Consider the following 19983-nt stretch of genomic DNA (forward strand, 5'->3'; position numbering starts at 1 on the left):
AACCTGGGCCTTGATTCGGCGACAATTGTGGACCATTTAATTCGAGCCCGAAGGATTGGAAATTATACAAATGTTGGTAAATGACCCTTATAATGACTCAAAAACTCTCTTAAAGTTTAAGTAAAGAAAGAAGATTAGTCTCGATAGTGTAAAAAGGGTAATTTTGGAATATCTGTAGATCAGTGATGGAGAATCCGATTGACGCAAATAAGATACCAAATCGAAGATCGTCGAAAGACCTTTCCAACGATCCAAAAATCATCAAAATCGGAGTTCGGGGGGCCAACCAGAGCGAAGGAGCCGCAGGGAACCAACCCCCACCACAAGGCAAAAGGAAAGGAAAACCAAGACAGAAAGCAGGAGGCAGAAAGAGGGGAGCGGAGAAAAGGAAAAGAAAAGAGGAGGACAGAAGGGCGGAGAAGAAAAAAGAAAGGAAAAGAAAAGGAGAAGAAAGAAAGGGAAGGGAGGAGGAGAAAGCAGGGGAGGAAAAGAGGGACAGAAAGGGAAAAGAAGGAAAAAGAAAAAGCGAGGGGAGAAGAAAAGAAGAAGAAGAACAGGGAAGAGAGCAAAGGGAGAAAGAAAAAAAGGAAGAGGACAAAGACCAAAGGAAAAAGAGGGAAAAGGAAAAGGAGGAGAAAAAAAGAAGGGGAAGAAGGATACAAACCAAAAAGGAAAAGAGAAAGGAAAAAAAAAGGGAGAGAGGAGAAGGAAGAACAAAGTAAAAGGGAGGAAAACAAAAACAGGAAGAGGAAAGAAGAGAGAAGGGAAGGAAAAGAAAGAAGAAAGAGGGGAAAAAAAGAGAAAGGAAGGAGAGAGAGAGAAAAAAAGACACAGGGGGGGAAAGGAAAAGAACAGAGGGGAAGGGAAGCGGCAAGAAGAACCAAAGGAGGGGAGGGAGAAGGGCGGCCCGAAAAACAAAGGGCAGCTAGAAGGGGAGGGACAGAGACACACCAGGGAAAGGAACGGAGAGGGGGGCGAGCAAGGCCACACACAAGAGAGGTAGGGGAAAAAGATAAGGGAGGAGAAGACGGAAAGACGGAGAGGACAGGAGAAGCAAAGGGAGACCAGGGAAGAAGGGCAAAGAGCCCAGAGGACACAAGGGGGAAGGAGAACAACGAGAACGGAGGGAAAAGGAAAGAGAGAGAAAGAGAGGGCCAAGAACGAACGGGAAACAAGGGAGGAGAGAGTGGGACAACCCAAAGGAAAGACACACAACAAGGGAGAACCAAAGAGGCAGGGAGAAGAGGAGAGACCAAAGAAGGGGAGACAATGCGGACCAAGAGACAGAAGAGAGGAGAAAAAAAAAAGAAAAAAGAAAGAAGGGGGGGAACGAGAAGAAGGGAAGAGGAGGAAGAGAGAAAAAGAAGAAGAGAGAGGACAAAGGAGAGAAAAAAGGAGGAAAGAAGAAGGGAGAAGGAGAAAAGAAAGGGGGAAAAAAAAGAGTAGTGAAAAAAAAAGAGAAAAAGAAGGAAAAAGAAATAAGAAGATACAAAAGATAATGTTGATGGATGAACTAGAGGGAACCACGGGACGGGAGACCGGCGGGGTGGGGTGGAGGGAAGAGATGAAAAATAGAGAGAGGGAGAGATGGGAAAGATGGAAGCGGGTGGGAGATGGGAGAGTCGGGGCTGAGATGGGAGAGGCAGAGGCGAAACGGAAGCATGGCGGAGAAGCAGAGCGGGGAGGCAGAGGAGGCGGAGAAGTAGGGCGAAGAAGCAGGTGTGGAAATCAGGGCGATAGAGAGCAGGGGAGGTGGAGAGACTACCAGGCGAGCCTCTCCGCCTCTCAGACAACACGAACGCTGTGGGCGACGACCAGGGTTGCGATGATTTATCATATTAATATTAAAGAACTCTAGTCCTTATTAATATTCTGATATTGATTTTTTTTTTGCCTTTCTTTTAGATGACTGGTATCAAATAGTGACACTAAAACTTATATAATATGATGAATCATCATTAATGGTGTATTAATGAGTCATCATTAATGGTGTAGCCATAGATTTAATTAAGTGGAATGAGTTCGACAGGGCTATTTTCAAAAAAAAAAAGAAAAAAGAAAAAAAGAAAAGGAGTTCAATAGTGGGACATAGAAGTGACGACATTAAGAGTTTAGTTGAATGAGTCTATTTTGGACAAGAAAGGCTTGTTAAAGATGGCATGTTCAACATTTAAGTTTTTTTCATGCATCAATCATTAAGGGGAGATTATTAATTGGACAGTTAAACTCGGAGATGAGAATGGAAGTTGGATTTCTGATGAAAATGACTTACAAACACACATCAGATTGTATTCTGTCAGCAATTTCTCGTCTTCATTTCCAGTAAATAATGCTGATTTTCTTGCTTATAGGACGTACACATCACTTTTTTTTTTTTTTTTTTGTAGAACACACCATCACTTCTGTACCTCGTTTTTAGACTCCAAAATCCACTATTTCCCTGATTGATAGATATAAGGTCCCCGTTTAAATAGATTACTGGCTAGGTTTTTCCATCTAAACTTGGACCTTGTGGAGAGTCTGAGACAAAGGGTGAATAACATGGGAGTCAAACTCCCATTTTATTGCTAGTAGACGTGTTCGTGGTGTTGTTTTCTCTGGTTTAGCTATGAAGGCTGGTGTCATCCACGTTTGCATTAGAATGCTTGTTGCTAATTGCAACCTTGAACAACATCTTAGCTTTTGTTGAATGGACTACTTTTAATGTGATTAGCGACATTTGAGCCTTGCTTCCCTTTTTTTCCAGTTCCATTTCCTTGATTTTCTTACTTTATGTTACCATAAACATAAGTCATTTAGAGTGTGATGGGTCACTCCACCATCATTTCTTGTATGTCCCTCCTTTCTGAAGGATTGTTGTTGTCCTCTGAATGCTTTGATTAATAGAATTCTGTTTATAACCCAAAAAAAAATTAAAAAACAAAGAGGTGGTGGATGGATCACAATTCACAATACACATGGAATCAAGTCCATCTGACATCAACCGTTTTTCAAGTTCTCTAGCACCATTAGGTCATTAACCGAATAAATGCCTTTAATTTTTTGAAATAATCAACCTACTCAATTTTCATTATTAACAATGGTAGAATTTGTGGAGTTTGTTCCTTTTATTTTTCTCAGGCAGTAACAAATTAACAATCACTGCTCAATGTACCCAAAGGAAAATTTTAATTTTTCTTCATGGGTTAGGAGATCAAGAAGCCAAAAAAATAAAAAAAATTCAAGAGCCAAGTGAGCAATGGATCTGAAATAAAAAGGGGTAACTCTAATGAAAAGTTCCCTTCTCAATTTCTTTTTGACCCAAAAAAAAAAAATCCTCTTTCTTTCTGCAGAAGTTCTTAGAACACCCCAACATCTACATTACAAATGACACAGTACTAGCGCAATATTTATATAAAAATCATATTTTGGTGCGCATGAGATCCTCTGTTTCATCTTACCCAAAAAAAAAAATCCTCTGTTTCATACCTAATTACTATGATACCCTTGTCCATCCACCGACAGCCACGTTGGGAATTGAATTCAACCAAATAAAATGTTCTTATGAAGTTAAAATACATGAATAGTGAGATAGATAAGGTGATATTTTCTGAAGAGCCAATGATACCCCAAGTAAAGCATTTAAGATGGTCCAGGGTGTCTTGACTGACAGAACCAGTTAAACAATGAGGACCTGGGAAACTAGGGAAGGGGACCAGGCCAGCAGGCCACAAGGCCACTGTATAGTAGTTGTCTTCTTCAATTGAACTCATACCCCATGTTCATCATTTCATTTTGGTGGGGTTGAATTCACTTCAGTTTACTAATGGATCAAATTCCAAGCTCATGAGCTCAATTTCTAACATTGGGAGAATGCTCCAAGCCTCCAACAATGGTCTCAAATGGGTTATTCTCTGTCCTTGTGTTGCTCATAAATTTGTGACTCCACTTGAAACAGTTCGAGCTTTGATCAAACAATCGTATTCTTACAGGTGTTCACTGATCTACCCAGATAGAATCAGCCATTTCATAACATGACAATGATATCTGAACACCATGAGGTTGAACCCTTTTTTGACTTCTTTTTTCCTTGAGATGACAACATTTTCTTTGATCTTGTCCTGATGCCGGGATTGATTAGTCTTTAGCTAATCATGTTATGAACTTTCTCTTCTGTACAATAAAGCATATGAAAATTTCATCCTAAAAATAAGGAATAGAAATCATGAATGGGGGTCCCTTTTGATTCTGGGGGTTAGGGCAACTGAAGCATCTGCTCCTCCTACCCCTTCCTCATCATCATTAACTGTTTGCTTCCTTCCACCTAATGCACTTATGCACTAAGTAATCTATTCTTTTTTTGTGTGTAAAGTAATCTATTCTACAACCCAACCCCCAAAATAACAAAATGCAAAAAGTCGACTACTTTTAATGCTTATCATCATTAATAAGCTATAAAGATATCTATTTTATGGTTTTCCAACCATCTAACAGAGATCAAATCAAATACCAACAGTACAGCCCAATAATAAATTTCTGTCCCTCCATTTCTATTTTATTTCAGCTTTCCTATACCGTACGCACACGCTCTCTCTGACTCTCTCCCTGTGCAATTGTATTGTGTGTTTGCAGGATTTTGAGAATCAATCCCCATTTTAGTTCTACTTCTACCTTCTTTGGTGGGTTATGATTCGGAAGGCTGTAAACCTTGAAAAGGATCTAAGACTAATTTCTTCGTATGTAGTAGTTCAGAACCACTCCAACAATTGCTTGGGTGGGTCATGAATTATTTTTCTGTGGTCGGTTAGCATGTCACTGCTTAATTACTTTGGCTATCCCATCCCTTCCCTGCACATACAAGATTTCTCAGGCGTCGTTGCGATTTCCTCTGCTTCTTTTCCCCTCCTGAGTCCTGCCCACATTCCCAAAGCAATAGGTGCAAGTGATAAGCATCATTTCTGAACATTAACGTTCGGTTTCTTCATAAATTCAGAAGGGCTAATTATAGAGCCTTTAACGCTTCATTAGTTCCCCCTTCATTAGTTCAGGTAAGGGTTTTTGTTCCTGCTTCGTTTTCATTTCCATTTCCATTGTACCCTTTCCTTCCGAAGTTGCAGCTGATGTGTTATACTTCGATGGACTTGCATTACCCAATTTTGTATCCTGCTCATAATGTTTTCGCTTCTTTTACTTCTATTTGTGGTAAGCAAGCTATCATATGATGTTTCCCCTGTTTTCAGGATTTTCGGGGGGATGATGCTACATGCAAGTAGCTGCTCTTCTTCTTCTTCGTCTTGTCCTTCTTCTTCCCCGCGTTTGTGTTTGTGGAGGTAAGGAAAAGTTGTAGCATTCGACTTGATTCTTTCTCTAGCTATTATTTTTTTTTCAGCTCAATAGAGGTATCTGGACTAGAGATGGGTTTTGTGGATTGGGATGAAATAAAGGGCTTCTTTGCTAAACTTCTCTTATTTGTGTCGGATTTTTTATTTAATGAAAATCAAGTCCTAAAATTTTGAAACATTTATGTACTTGGATACGTCGAAAAGTAACATCTGAAGTTTCAAATGGAAATCAAATGTAATTTAGGATACAGTTGCCAAGGGTTCAAGTTTCTCAAAGTTTCTTTATTGGTTGAGAGTTGTCCAGTTGAAATGTTTTTGTTTTACATTATATGATTCTCTTATTCTTTATTTCTGTTGCTTATGTTATTGGCACCGTTATATTTGCAGCTCTACTAAGAATGAATTGCATGATGATGGATTAAAAATGTCGCCTCAATTATCCTGCTGTTCTCATTCTGTAAGCTTTCCAACTTTCTCCTGATGTTTTAAGCTTAAAACTCACGCTCGTCTTACTTGTCAAATTAACTCATATTATTTATTGTAATCGAATTAAATACAAAGACCAGTATCATTTTGAGAACATTTTTTGGGACAGTGTGGCTCCATAAACGTGTTCCAAGTTGATGAATTTATGAAAACTGAAGCTGCAAGAAACAGTGACTTGGGGTTTAATGTCTTACTTTGTAAACTGGGTTAGTTCTGGAAGAAAAAAGAAAAAAAGAAAAAGAAAAAAAGAGAAGGAATTCTTGGAAGCATGTAGACTTGCAAGAAGGTCATGATATCTAATTGAGAGGAGTTGAAATTTATTGCATGATAGTGATGTTACAAGGTACAGTCCATGTTTACTCTGTGTTGACTAAGCCAGGTTGAGTTGGCAAGGATACATAATAGGTCACCAACATTTTGACTAAGTCATCCTAGTAACCTCTTTAACTTCAATTTGCAGGATCTATATAGCATTCACAAGATGCATCGGTTTCTGGAAACAAATTTTGGTTCAAAGTTTTCACTATTCTAACTCCTAATTAAAAAAAATTTTTTGGGGGTATCTTTGATACATCTAGGTTTATTTCTATGCTTTTTTACTTGAGAATTGGATATTAGAATGGATGAACTGCCACCCCACTTTATATGGTCGCCATTACTCTTTAGAGTTGGTATTTCCTCATACCAAGTAAGATAGTGACTCAACATCTATATTTTGCTGTGCAGATTGCTTACCAGGACGTAAATTCGTCTGACCAGTCTTTCCTGAAATTGGTTCTGCAGAAGTCATTGCAAAATAAGTCCACGCTCCTTCCTTCAAATGAAACTCCAAAGCAGAAGGTTACTTGTTTATAATATATTTCCTGTTTATGTTTAAGGAGACAAAATCTACATCTGCATTTGTATAGGTAGATGCTTCAATCTTTATAAGTGACATATTCATACCAAAATCTTAGTCTCATGAAAATCCTTAGTGGAGCTGAAAATATTCTTTTGAATTTCAAGGCTGTTATCCAACAGGATAGGTCAAACACTTGGGGATTACTTTGAACCCTCAAGATGAAATGTCAAAACCCATGAATGTAATGTTTCAACCGAAATTTCACTCACTTTGTTTGAGAATGTTGCTCATTTTCAGTTAGAAAAAAATGCACCATTTCATTTCTTGTTTTGCTTGTTTCAGCCTTCTGCACTCTGAAATACCATACAAAACTCAGAGAAAAACAACAGAATGGTTTTTTTGGATTTTCAGCAGCTTGGAAATTTCAATCTAGCCAAAGTGGCCCCTCTGAAATGAGGTGCAGACTACATTCCACAACATGGGGGTGGCTAAAGAAGTGTTGCTTTCAGTATCATACTATCATATTCATTTGGAGCTAAAATCTAGTCAATTACCAAAAGGGAGTTCCTTGCCATATGGAAATAGAGTGGCTAAAACATGATACCAGGAATCTGAACTAGTTTATGCATGGAATTTCAAAAAGAACCTTATATTGGTAAATGCTACTAACTGCAACTGAAAGAACTCTTAAATCAGTAAGAAATGTGAATTAACTCAGGGAGTTCCTTGCCATATGGAAATAGAGTGGCTAAAACATGATACCAGAAATCTGAACTAGTTTATGCATGGAATTTCAAAAAGAACATTATATTGGTAAATGCTACTAACTGCAACTGAAAGAACTCTTAAATCAGTAAGAAATGTGAATTAACTCAGGGTCTACAGTGCCTAGGTTCAACCTTGCTTCACAGTTTACCTCACAATATTATGTAAAAACTAAGCTACCTAATCTTGCAACATAGGGGATCCAACAATAAACATTCTATCCAAGTACTCATTCAAATTCTGAGGCTTTTAAGCTTTTAGCTTTAAAGATAAACTATAAAAAGGAAAAGCTCTTCTTATGTATTGGCAATTTCAGGGTACCTCATGGTTAGTGACTTTTAATAAGCATGTTTACCAGTAATTAAGCCTGCATTTATTGTATCAACTTGATCTTGAATGTGTCCAAGTAAAACTATTTTTAAATCTTTGTTATTGAGTTCTTGATATTTTACTCTCTTTTTTTTTTTGGGCTTTTGATTTTTTAACATTGAGATGTGGAACAGTCTGCTGCAGAACTGGTAAATGAGATAGCAGCACTGGAAGTTGAAGTTATGATGTTGGAGAATAATCTTCTCTCACTTTATCGGAAAGCTTTTGAATACCACATAGCCACCTTGCCTTCTGCAGTGAAGGACAGAGAAAGTCCTCAATCTTCTCTTCCATGTAAGACCATATCACTGGGAAATATCACTAATCAGTCTGATTGCCACAAGGTTACTAGCATACAGAGAGGTGCTTCTGCTTCAACTGATGAATCTTGTACTTCCCCCAAACATGATCCAGATAATTCAGATTATCAAAGTTATCGTTCTCTTTCAAAATTAGCGTCTAGAAAGGTATGCACTCCTCACCACTTACCCTTTTAGTTGAAGGAGCTGTTTTGAGGTTTTAAGATTCAGGCACAATAAAGGAGGCTAGCTTTGAATTACGTCTCAAAGTTTTGTTCTCTAGACTAAGATTGAGAGAAGTTTCACCTAGTATTAATTTTAACATAAGTTTTGTTCTCTAGACTAAGATTGAGAGATGTTTCACCTAGTATTAATTTTAACATAATGCTAATCGTTCTCTCTCTCTCTCTCTTTCTCTTGCCTTCTCTTTCTTTTTTTCTTCTTAATCTGAAAGAAGAAAAGTACAACTTCCCAAAGGTTACAATCTAAGATGCTTACCTTCCTGACCATTTTTGCATGATAATTCATGAAGATAAGAGGGAGTCTGGTTTTGTGATCCTTAAATTTACAAAGTTACAGAGCTTGTATGGGGTGTCTAGGTAATTCTTCTGAGCATGTACGAACTCTAAATATTCAAGGAAATGGACTTATTTATTTCCTAATTGGTTTGCTGGTGGTGCTGCTTGATGAAAGTCAATCATTATTTGTATTTATTAGATTAACCAGGGTAGTACTATTTATCTATCTTAATTTTTTTCTTTGTGATCTTCTGGCCACTTAGGTTCTCTATTTTATCTTAAAAAGTTTAACTTATTCTGGGTAACCCTCTAATCTGGAATGTTTTCTTTATGATGGAATCCACAGGATGCAAAGAAAGATACACCAAGCCATCGCAGCCTTGCAAATCTCCTTTGTGTTTCTCTTACGGATGATGCCCCTGAGACTCCTGATAGACTTTCTGAAGACATTATCAAATGCATATCTTCTATTTTCTGCAAACTTGCCAATCCACAGCTACCTTGCATAGGCTTATCAGCTTCTCCTTCTTCATCCTTGTCCTCCTCCAGTACATTGTCACCTCAGGATTTCTGTGATATTTGGAGCGCTCGATGCAGTGAAGATGCTTCAGTGCCTTGTCAATTTGAAGATCTGAAAGAGAAAAGTAACCCATACAAGGAAATGATAGAAGTCTTGAGGATATGTGTAGATGATGATAACTTCAACTATGCTGCTACCATGCTGCAAAAATTCAGGTTGTTCTGCACGCTTCTTAAATAGTTTAATCCATGGGCTTTATTTCATTAATTTTTTTTTTTGGATTTAATGATTATAAATTTGGGGTCTGATTTCTTATCTCACACACCTGATATGGAGAATCACGCGATAACAAACAAAGTCCAAACAAAGAAAGGAGAAAAGAACTGCTCAGGTTCATCATCAAATATCAGATTACAAATCTTGTCGCATAATTTACAGTTATCTGTTGCCATATCATTCATCCAGCAGTTTGCAGACCATTTCCAACCAGTTCAATCCATTAGCGATTTTTGCCCATTTGCGCAACCTCCCTTGTATTACATGACACTGCTGCCACCAATTGTAGTTTTTTCTACGTGTCCGAACCCAATTCTCCTGCATTTGTCCCTATATTGTAGCTAGATGATCCTACCTTTTCCTAGTGTTCCCACTCATCTATCTCAATGTCTTTGTTTTTTGTTCTGTTCCTGGTATGTGCGTGCTCCTATTTTATTTCCAGAACTTTCTTCACATGCTCAAGGAAAGTAGTCGTTAATCCTTCTAAAAGCTTTTCCTCTGTACTAATCACAAAGCTTGCAGGTCACTGGTTGAACGTCTGGAGAGGGTTGACCCTCGGGAGATGAAGCGGGAAGAGAAGCTTGCTTTCTGGATCAACATTCACAATTCCTTGGTGATGCATGTATGTCTTAAATGTACTTCCAGTTAGATTCAGTATGGTTACTCTAATATAGAGCCTTTAAGCATCACTGAGTATTTCTGTCAACATGAGGGCATCCATGCAGATTATAGGAAGCCTCATATCAGGCAATCTCAAAAGGTTAGATTTTAGGGTCGAAAGAAGACTTGGGATGGCATCCCCCAGTCAGGCATATCATAATTTAGGATATCACATTCGCGGAACTTCTAGTAGGGTTCCCATGCATATATGCCATCTGTCCTCTTGGTTCATGACGGCATTTTATGTCATTTGAAGAAGGCAATAACTTTAGCATCTGAATCACTCTACCATTAGTTGGGAAAATGGCAGCTTAAGCTGACTATTTTTTTAAATTTCTCTTACAGGCATATTTAGCTTATGGAATTCATCATAATTGCATGAAAAGTACATCTTCAGTGCTAAAGGTAATACCTCGTGCCCTATCTTATGTGCCATAGTTTTTTGTGAGAAATATCTGCATCCCTTATTCATTGCAACATTTTCTAAATGTTAATCTTCAGGCAGCTTATAATGTTGGCGGCCATTCCATAAATTCTGATGTAATTCAGAGATCCATTCTAGGATGCCAGTCGCGCCGTTCAGCACCGGTATGGTAATTGAGGAACCTAACTACTTAGGACAGTAATCTTCTCTTTATAGAATATTTAACAAGATTCTGAGTTTAGTTATAACCTGGCTGGCAGCATGAATGGGACAATAGAGGAGGAAACGTTTAAGCCTGTTCTAATGAAAATTTAGTCTTCTGATGCATTATAAATCTTTGACTGTAGTGGCTACAAACGCTGTTATCACCGGGAGCTAAGTTCAATCCTGGTAGTAATGGACATGTCTATGCCCTTGATTACCCAGAGCCGCTAGTTCATTTTGCACTTTGCTCAGGAGCACATTCAGACCCTGCTGTATGACTCTCTCTCTCTCTCTCTCTCTCTCTCTTGTTTGGTCTCCCTGTTTAATTCATTTAAGGATATATAATTTGTACCTGTAGGTTCGGGTCTACAAAGCAGCCACTGTATTTCAAGATCTCAAACTTGCAAAAGAAGAGTACATTCAAGCTAGCACCCACAGCCACAATGACACGAAAATTATCCTGCCAAAGCTCCTATATTACTATGCAAAGGACGCTGCTCTAGATTTACCTGGGCTATTGGAAACTGTACATTCCTGCGTACCCAAAACACTACAAAAAGCCATCCAGGGATTCATGATGGGCAGAAGGCTGGACAAGCGCATTCAATGGTCACCCCAAAACTCTTCCATCCGGTATATAATCCACAGAGAGTTGGCTCAAGTATGAGTAGCCTTGCGATTAAGTTTCTTTCTGTATTATGAGTCTATGACATGTACTCTTGAACCAGTTGTACATCGTTCAATGGCAAAAAGCTATCAAAGCTTGGTCAAGAATTCTCTAGCATCAGTAATATTGCAGTCTTGAGTCACCATCATTAGTATTACTTTATTCAGCTTAAATAACAGAAAATGCTCCTTCACCTATATCTTAAATGTTAAAGCTAACCGTTCAAACATATACTGATGCTCAAATTGATATATACTGAACCAAATGCAGGTAAAATACACTCCAGTTTGCAAGAGAAGGGGGAACTACCTCAACCACGAATTCATAATAAGTTCAAATTTCATAGAACAAAAGAGGTAATGACCATAAAACCTCAAGTTAGTCCTATCAAGCCAAACTTCAAAACAAACTTCTTTTGATTACATTCCAACATTTCACTCAAACTGCAATCTACATTCCTCTGTTTCAAAAGCTTCTGCCTCAACTCCAGTCTCTTTTTAAGACCATGTCGGAAGAAGTCAGGGTAATCTACCACTTCGTTAATTTGTCTTCCCATCACATCTACCAAGAACCTGATTCTTGGCTCTAAAGAATTCTTGATACTCTTAATTAAAATAGGAGGATAACCAGTAACCAAAACTGCTACCTGTCCATCTCCAAAGCCACATCTCTTCAAAAAAGTGAGGTTGGGTTTCAAAATTTTGTCTACATCTCTACATAAAACTTCAGGGAAGCTCATTGCCACTCTTTGGAGATCAACCTCTTTCAGACCTATTGACTTCAGAAACAGTGATGTAGGCTGGAGCCTCTTCTCGACACTGTAACCCATAATATATGGGTTCTTCACCAGAACCTTTCCAATCATTCCTTCCTTGCTCAACCCAAGGCTACCAAGAAAATCCACAATTTGAGTTAGCTTCGATTCAATGCTATAGCTGATAAGCCTTGGATTGAGCAGCAGCAACTTACCCGCTTGCTTTTCAGAAACTCCCAATGCCTGAAAGAAGGCTAATAGAGGACAAAGCTTCTCTTCCACGCTATGAGAGAGTAAGTGAGGAAACTTTGTTATGGCAGAAGTCACCTCATTCTGTTTTGTACCCAGGGTTGTAAGGCACTGAACCATTGGCACAAGCTTTTCATTCAAGCCAAGAGTGAGAATCTTGGGGCACTTCGAAACAACAAAAGGAAGTTTCCTCTCTTGAATCCCAATGCTTCTCAAGTAAGCCCAATTTTCAGAGGCTCTCTCCCTCTCCATGCCCTCCAAACGTTTGCATCTTTTGAACATTTCTTGGATGTTTTTATCATCAAAGCCTCTTTCCCGGAAGAATCCAACAATGCTACTGTGACTGTTGCTGATTTCCATGTTTCCTGTGAAGTTAGTTCGAGCAAAATGTGATTTCAGCTAAATTGATTGGAGGATAAACAAAACAAAACATTAAATCTGTGTGTTGACCCTTCAACTAGATACTTTATAATTGTAAGAGACTAAAAAGAAAGGTTCACTTGTTAAAAGGCCTACCGAGTACCATGACAACAGAACAGGAAAAATGTAATGCAAGGGGGAAGCAAATAAGCCAGAAATTATTCACTTCACCAGACCAGGATAAATTACAGTGGCTGTAACTGGCACCATTAGAACAAATCAAAAGTTTGAATTCAAAGGGAAAAAACCAAATAAACTATTTTTGCCGAAGGAGCATCTTCTAGTCTCAAATCTGTTTAGCAAATTAGTACAAAGAGTCAGCAATCTAAGAACGAAGCCCTAGGTTGTTAAAGGATTGTATTTTGGATTATCCGTCAACTCAAAAGACTTAAACAAGTTACAGGAGAAAGTAATAGAGTAGAGCACAAGGGTTTATTTTTCAAAATCAATATAGCGAACATTATCAGTAGTTAAGCTTACAAGTTCATGACACTTTTTTGCCAGTCAAGAACTGGAGTTGAAGTCTGAATTCGTCCAAAGTTAGAGAAATTTAATTTTTTGTTTTAAAAAAAAAACCCAAGCTTTTAGTTTCTCAAGGACATACTTACCTTCTAGAAATGAAAAGATAGTTCAGGCAAAGCTTCTAATTAATTGATGGCAGAACGCAAGTAACCTTCAGCAATTGCAGAAGCGATATCAAACCAGTTATAAACACCATTAGCCTTATCCGGAGACGACGCAGAGACGTTATACAAAGAGCCTTCCGTTCCTTAACGTGATCCTATCCGCCGTGATGGCCCTGTTTCTGGTATAGTATAATGACTCAAATGCCCCAAGTTTCAACTTTATTTCCTTATTTGTCTTCAATCCAAATTTTCCAAAACCCTAACTTTTCCAAAACCCTAACCCCCCGCTAGTTCGCTTGCATTCTGTGCTGAAGAAGTTGCAGAAGAGACGAAAGCAAGCACCTCAGACATGCCAGGTAATGTTTCGAGGCTCATTCTTTCTAGATTGTTTAAACATCTCTCTCATTGCTCTGAAAGGGTTTCGAACAATCATTCAACTATACCTTTATTCAACCATTTTAGCACCATTCCTGATGGACGCCCGAGTAGAGAAAGAAGAAATGAACCAGATCTCTTTCGAGAATTCGAATCTGGTTCTGATGAGAGCCACAATAGGTACGAAGAAAACGACCAGAACCATCAAAATCCTCCTGAACCAATACCCAACAGACCATTGAGAGGAGAAAGACCACGCAGTGTCTCTGACAAACATTTCCCCAGAAAATCCAAGCTTGGGTACGATAGTGATGATGATGGAGGCGGCCAACGAATGAGAATGTCTCGTCGTAGTCCTCCTACCCAATTTCAAAACAGACCCATGAGAGGTGAAAAGAGAGGGGAGAAGTCTTATTCTGATCCTTTCTCCCGCAAACTCGACTTTAGCGATGACCTAGATGTTGATGAAAAGATGAACCAAGCCAAAGAAGATTCTCCTGTTCAATTCAATGAAAGATTCAAAATGCCTGAGAAGAGAGACGTTCAGCTCGATACCAGTTTCCTTGACAGGTTCAAGATTGGAGAAGACAAGAAGGAAGAACCAAAACAAGATACTCCCAGCCAAACCTTTGTGATGACTGAGGACAAAGCAGAATTTGACACAATACCACAAGATGCCGATGAGATTTTCAGAAAAATGAAGGAAACTGGCTTAATCCCAAATGCTGTGGCCATGCTTGATGGTCTCTGCAAAGATGGGCTAGTCCAAGAAGCTATGAAACTCTTTGGGTTAATGCGAGAGAACGGTACAATACCAGAAGTTGTAATTTACACGGCTGTGGTGGAGGGGTTCTGCAAGTCTCATAAATTTGATGATGCCAAAAGGATTTTCAGGAAGATGCAGAATAATGGTATTTCTCCGAATGCATTCAGTTATGGGATATTGGTTCAGGGGCTATGTAGAGGGAGGAGGTTGGAAGATGCTGTTGAGTTCTGTGTCGAGATGTTGGAGGCTGGCCATTCTCCAAATGTGGCAACCTTTGCTGGTTTGGTTGATGGAATTTGTAAAGAAAATGGACAAGAAGAAGCTGAAAATGTTATTAAGAGGTTAAGGGAGAAAGGGTTATTTGTTGATGAGAAGGCTGTTAAAGAACATTTGGAGAAAAAAGGACCTTTCTCACCTCCGGTTTGGGAGGCTATCTTTGGGAAGAAAATCTCACAAAAACCATTCTAGATCTAGTTAGCTGAATAGAAGATAGTAAGTCTAGTATCTGACTGTCATTTATTCAAACTGTTCTGCAATATGATTTGAGGTATATCAAACATAGCATTTCATCTACACTTTTTTTTTTTGGTCAACATTTCATCCACATTGTATTGCCTATTAACTTTCAAGTGAGGGAATATCTAATTGAATAGCCATGGATGTTTCATGTTTAATGCCTTGTATTTCTTTTCTGATGTCCCATTGGTTGAATTCTCTTCCAGGGCTTAGTGAATTGGTAGATGAAAGAAAATCTGGTTGTCACTCCTTCTAACCACTAGAAGCTTCTCAATATTGCTGCCCAAAAGGGGGGGGGGGGGGGGGGAATGAAGTTTCTCAATATCAAAAAATTGTTGTCAAATCTTACAGTTTCCTACCCCTGTAGTACCCATATGCTCTTTCCAAGAAAAGAGAGTACCCATATGCTGGGATTAATGGCACTTCTGACCCTGTAACTGAGCAATTGCAATTTGATTCCCTTGTTAACCAGTCGGATAGCAATTCACTCATTAGCTATTTGGAGGGAACTGGTGAACCACCAGTTGAGAGGAAAATATCGTTTAGATTTGATTAAAACCTGGCTAGAAGCCTGAATAAGGAAGGTTTAGTTGGATTTGCTAGTAATGGAGCCATTGAAGGTTCTTTAAACAGTTTTTTCATGAATTAGAATTACAAAGTTGCCTATTTTAAGGGATAAGACATAGATTGACAGCATTTGTCATTCTTCATGAACAAAATTTGAATTAATCATAAACAAAAAGGAAACCCATTGTGATTGTCAAAGAACTAGCCTTGAAGGTTTTGCTGTTGGGAGTTGATGAAAGCCATTGTATAGATTGTGCCATTCTAGCACTGCCCATCTCAACTAAGACTTTTCCAAACTCAAGTCGGCCATGTGGAATGTGTTTTGCTGTCAACTTTAATTATATCTATGCTTCTAGTTTCTGCACCACACTCAATGACTTTCAAATCAGGTGTTTACAAGTGATGAGAACCACTGAGTTTTGGAATTTTATAGATCTAGCAAGCTTTGCCAAATCCTGTATTCTAACATCAGTGGGAATGGGAATGAAAACCCCTTTTCCCCCCCTCCCTCTCTCTCTCTCTCTCTCTCTCTCTCTCTCTCTCTCTCTACAAGCAAACTGACAGACTGGACTAGTGGGTTTGGCTATTACCAAAAAAAAAAAAAAAGACTAGTGGGTTTGGTAATAGAGGGAGGGGGAAGTTTCAAATAATATACTGTGGTATCTAGAGCCAAATGTGATCGGACCAGCCACGCTATTGTCTCAACCTTTTGCAGGTGTTGCGCATTAATTGCACAACACCCAATCAATTTTTGAAAAATTTCAGGGTTTGAGTCCCTGGGGTGGGCCTGGGCTGAGATTTGCAAGTCCAGTTCAGGCTGTATCTTGCCTGGGCTGAGGCCTTGTGCTGAGCCCAAGAACCCCCCAAAACTGGTCTGACCTTAGAACAATCTATCTAGATTATATAATTCTCTTTCTTTTTTATGAGCCAAACATGTGATTGATATAAATAACAACAATTAAGAGCTATCATTAAAGAATAACCACGTGATCAAGACCTGTAAATATAAAGTAACGCGCGGCATCAGGCGGTTGGCTTATACCCAAAAAAATGCATCAGGTGGTTGGTGTTGTGCAGCCCACGTGCCACGTGGGCGGTGATTGTTTAATACAGTAGGAGGTGAGAAAGAAACAAAGGAGAAGTAGTAAGTTAGGATTCATCCCCTCTAGAGAGAGAGAGAGAGACCATAATATGGCTTATGAGATTATAAGATTCCTTTGATATCTTCCTGATTTGGTCGGTTTTTCTTTATAATTCTAGGTAGTCAACGTACCACAATTCAAGGAATCACTTAATTCACTCAAGAGACTCGACTCAACACCCTGCCTATTCTATTCTGAGCCCGGTTCGCTCCAAAATTGGGTTTGATTTCTTAAATCTGTCTCTCTTTGGAAGTCAGTGCTGATCGGTTCAGTTGAGTTGAACTGGGTTGGATTGGTGTTGACCAATTGAAACCCAATGGTCCAAACCCAAAACCAACACATCAAACTAGATTTGATTTTGGTCTGATTTTTTCACTGGGTTGTTTAACAGATTGTTGTTGGCTCATTTGGGATTCTAAAACTTGCCCAGAAGATATTTTATACGTATGGTTCAAAAAAAAAGAGTAAATGTATAACTCTCACTCGTTGTCATTTTATCATGATAAAATTATCTGACATAATTAAATAATGTAATTGACTTTGGGCAGAATTCAACCAAATGCTAAAATATTTGAATAAAATTTGCCGACCACCATGAGTTCTGAGGCGACCGCTGTAGAGTCTGTAACAGTCAATAACAGTTTTGAGGTTCTATACCTTGATGACTGATGACCCTTAAGGTCCTCCTTTGCGTGTTGAACACATAAGAGATAAGAGAAAAGAGATACACAAGGGGAAGGGACCGAGTGAAGGGAGTCGAAGACTTTAATAAATAGAGCATAACGTTTCTTTTCTGATAAATAGAGTTTAAATTTTCTTATTATTTAAAAGTAGCAATTTTTAATTTTAATTTACTTAATGTTCAAGTGAACTGATTTATTCTTCCTGGTTTATTCCTTTTGGGAAGAATGAAACTTACCAAGTTACTAATACTAATTTGTAATGCATCTTGTGAAAATGTTGAACTTCAATTTAAGACAATAATGACTCAGCTGTTCCATTTTCGTTATACTCTAATCCAAATCATCCTTGACTAAGTTCTCCAAAGTCTAAATCGACTCAATAGAATAACCTTAATCAAACTGTTATCAAATTTTTATGGAAGTGTTAAATAATGTTTTTCTAAATTGTCATTTTGAACTTCCTCAAATGATAGAATGTTCAAATCCTCTCTTCAAATAAAAAGAGATCCATGCACGATTTCCAATTCATGTCGTTACTGTTTCTCTTTGAGATTATATATTAAATGATGACAACTTTTATTGATATATATTTTTTTAATTTGTTTGAAGACAACCTCAAACAATTATACAATCATAAGTCAATTTAAATTACTTCTAAAATTTACTTTACAATTGATTTTAATGTTTTACTTATTGATTTATGGACGTGCTTCTAGCATAGTGATGACTGTCATTTAGAAGCAATAGACAGAGAAAGTCTTTGATTGAAATTTTCATCCTTCCCAAATCAAGAAAATCTTGAGTTTTGTAAGGTAAAAATATTTTTTTGATAATATCTCTTCTAGGACTTCAAGGTAATTTTAGAATACTAAATTATTACCCAAAATATATAAAAGACCAAATTTATATATAAAAACCAAGTGCGGATATGGGGACGGCGCCGACCCAAGATTTTGAGGAATTAGGAATTTAGGAATGCCATTGGGAGTGTATGGGTCACTTTTAATTAAAGTAAAGAAAAAACTCTCATCCCTCCCAATTCCCAAAGTCAAGTCCTGCAGAAATGAGAAATCACTTCTCTTTTTTTCTTTATTTTCTTGGGTGAATTTTTATTTTAAAATTTTATCTCTTTATTTTAATGGAATTCTTTAAAATAGAATATTTCCTCCCTATCTCTTTAAAGTCAGACACACTAGTGCTACTACCACCATCAAACTTTGCCTTCATTCTATTAATTAATAATTATAGTAAATAATTTTTAATAAAAATAAAACCTTTGCCAAGTCCAAGAAATATTTCATTCCCAATCTCTCAAAAGTCAGCAAAGCCCATTTTCCATTTATGTTATTTTTTTTAAGATAATTAAATTAAAAAATAAAGGACGAAGTTGACCTGAAACACTATATAATGGTTAGCGAATGACCCAAAGTTCCATACCCACTTCTTCCATTCCATCTCTCTATCCAAATTTGGTTCTAATCATCATCATCAGTAGCTCGTCAGCTAAGCTCAGTTCTCCTGTTTGATTCTCTCTGCAGAGCAGAACTTGAAGTTCTTACCAGAGCTTAGATCAGCAAAGCAAAGCAAAGCAAAAGAAAAAAGAATGATTTGTTTAGGGTTGTCTCAATCGCGACTCAATGTTGCAGTCCTAATCATCTACACATGCATTCTGATACCACTGCGTCAACTGAAGGAGTCTCTGATGAGCTTATTTGGGTTGTTGCCCAACTCGTGCAATTACCCAGAAACTCATCTGGAGCCTTACTATGTTGACTTGAATTGCCTAGAACTTGATGGCATCGACCACCTCCACCACCACCACATGGATGATCTGCCACTTCCAATGGTGAGATTTGGAGATTTAGACAAGGAAGGAGAAGGAGAAGCAGAAGAAAGCTGTTCTGTTTGCCTGGTGGAGTTCCAGAAAGAAGATGAGGTGACCCAGCTCTCTAGATGTGGTCATGTGTTTCATCTCTGTTGTATCAAGAGTTGGGTTGATCGGAATCACTTCACTTGCCCACTCTGTCGTTCCTTCTTATTCACCATTAATTCCTCATAGAAATGGAATTGAATGCTTCCTCCTGTGATCTATTTGATTTACTAGAGCGATACTTCAAATTTGTTCATCGATTCTCTTTTGACTTGTGAATATTTTTATGTCAGAAGTAGTAGTTGCTCTTTGTAGTAACACGAATATTCTAACATACGATTTCTGTTGTTTTTATGGTTGAAAGTCACTTTCTGAAGAGATCTTCGATCCCGGAAGTTGACATTTTTTTGTTTTGTTATTAAGATTGATTGATTTCTCTATTCGATGTTGCGTTGAGAGCCGAAAGATTCCTAAGATGGTTGACAAACCCATAACGCGTTTATAATCTTACTAAATCTTTCATTTTGATAGTAATTAAACTAACCAATTGTTTATAAGCAGCTCCAGGAAGTTGACTTGATTGATTAGAGGATGATTACAACACGAGGTCTTCTCTAATTTTTTCACCCCTTCGTTTGATTATTTTATTGTATATGACCTTGAAA

At 38.0% G+C, this 19983-nt stretch overlaps 3 protein-coding genes across 3 annotated transcripts; 2 read left to right on the forward strand and 1 right to left on the reverse strand.

Annotated features, from left to right (window-relative positions):
- The first annotated feature begins 4339 nt into the window (after positions 1 to 4339).
- On the forward strand, positions 4340 to 11559 carry LOC149014591 (Serine/Threonine-kinase, putative (Protein of unknown function, DUF547)). Its single transcript, XM_089155259.1, has 11 exons — positions 4340 to 5027; positions 5220 to 5309; positions 5709 to 5778; positions 6534 to 6647; positions 7917 to 8249; positions 8946 to 9334; positions 9918 to 10017; positions 10401 to 10460; positions 10557 to 10643; positions 10827 to 10955; positions 11042 to 11559. The coding sequence occupies exons 2-11, from the start codon at positions 5233 to 5235 to the stop codon at positions 11348 to 11350; spliced, it is 1668 nt and encodes a 555-aa protein (XP_089011385.1). The 5' UTR covers positions 4340 to 5027; positions 5220 to 5232; the 3' UTR covers positions 11351 to 11559.
- Positions 11560 to 11565: 6 nt separating this feature from the next.
- PDE191 (Mitochondrial transcription termination factor family protein) lies at positions 11566 to 13513 on the reverse strand. Its single transcript, XM_089155262.1, has 2 exons — positions 13382 to 13513; positions 11566 to 12718 (listed from the first exon to the last, which is right to left on the reverse strand). The coding sequence occupies exon 2, from the start codon at positions 12711 to 12713 to the stop codon at positions 11724 to 11726; it is 990 nt and encodes a 329-aa protein (XP_089011388.1). The 5' UTR covers positions 12714 to 12718; positions 13382 to 13513; the 3' UTR covers positions 11566 to 11723.
- Positions 13514 to 13632: 119 nt separating this feature from the next.
- On the forward strand, positions 13633 to 15334 carry LOC149014593 (uncharacterized). Its single transcript, XM_089155260.1, has one exon. The coding sequence runs from the start codon at positions 13749 to 13751 to the stop codon at positions 15006 to 15008; it is 1260 nt and encodes a 419-aa protein (XP_089011386.1). The 5' UTR covers positions 13633 to 13748; the 3' UTR covers positions 15009 to 15334.
- Positions 15335 to 19983: the final 4649 nt, after the last annotated feature.

The sequence above is a fragment of the Hakea prostrata genome, chromosome 5 (assembly GCF_041222555.1).
Source record: "Hakea prostrata isolate BN-2017 chromosome 5, UWA_Hpros_2, whole genome shotgun sequence".
NCBI lineage: Eukaryota > Viridiplantae > Streptophyta > Magnoliopsida > Proteales > Proteaceae > Hakea > Hakea prostrata.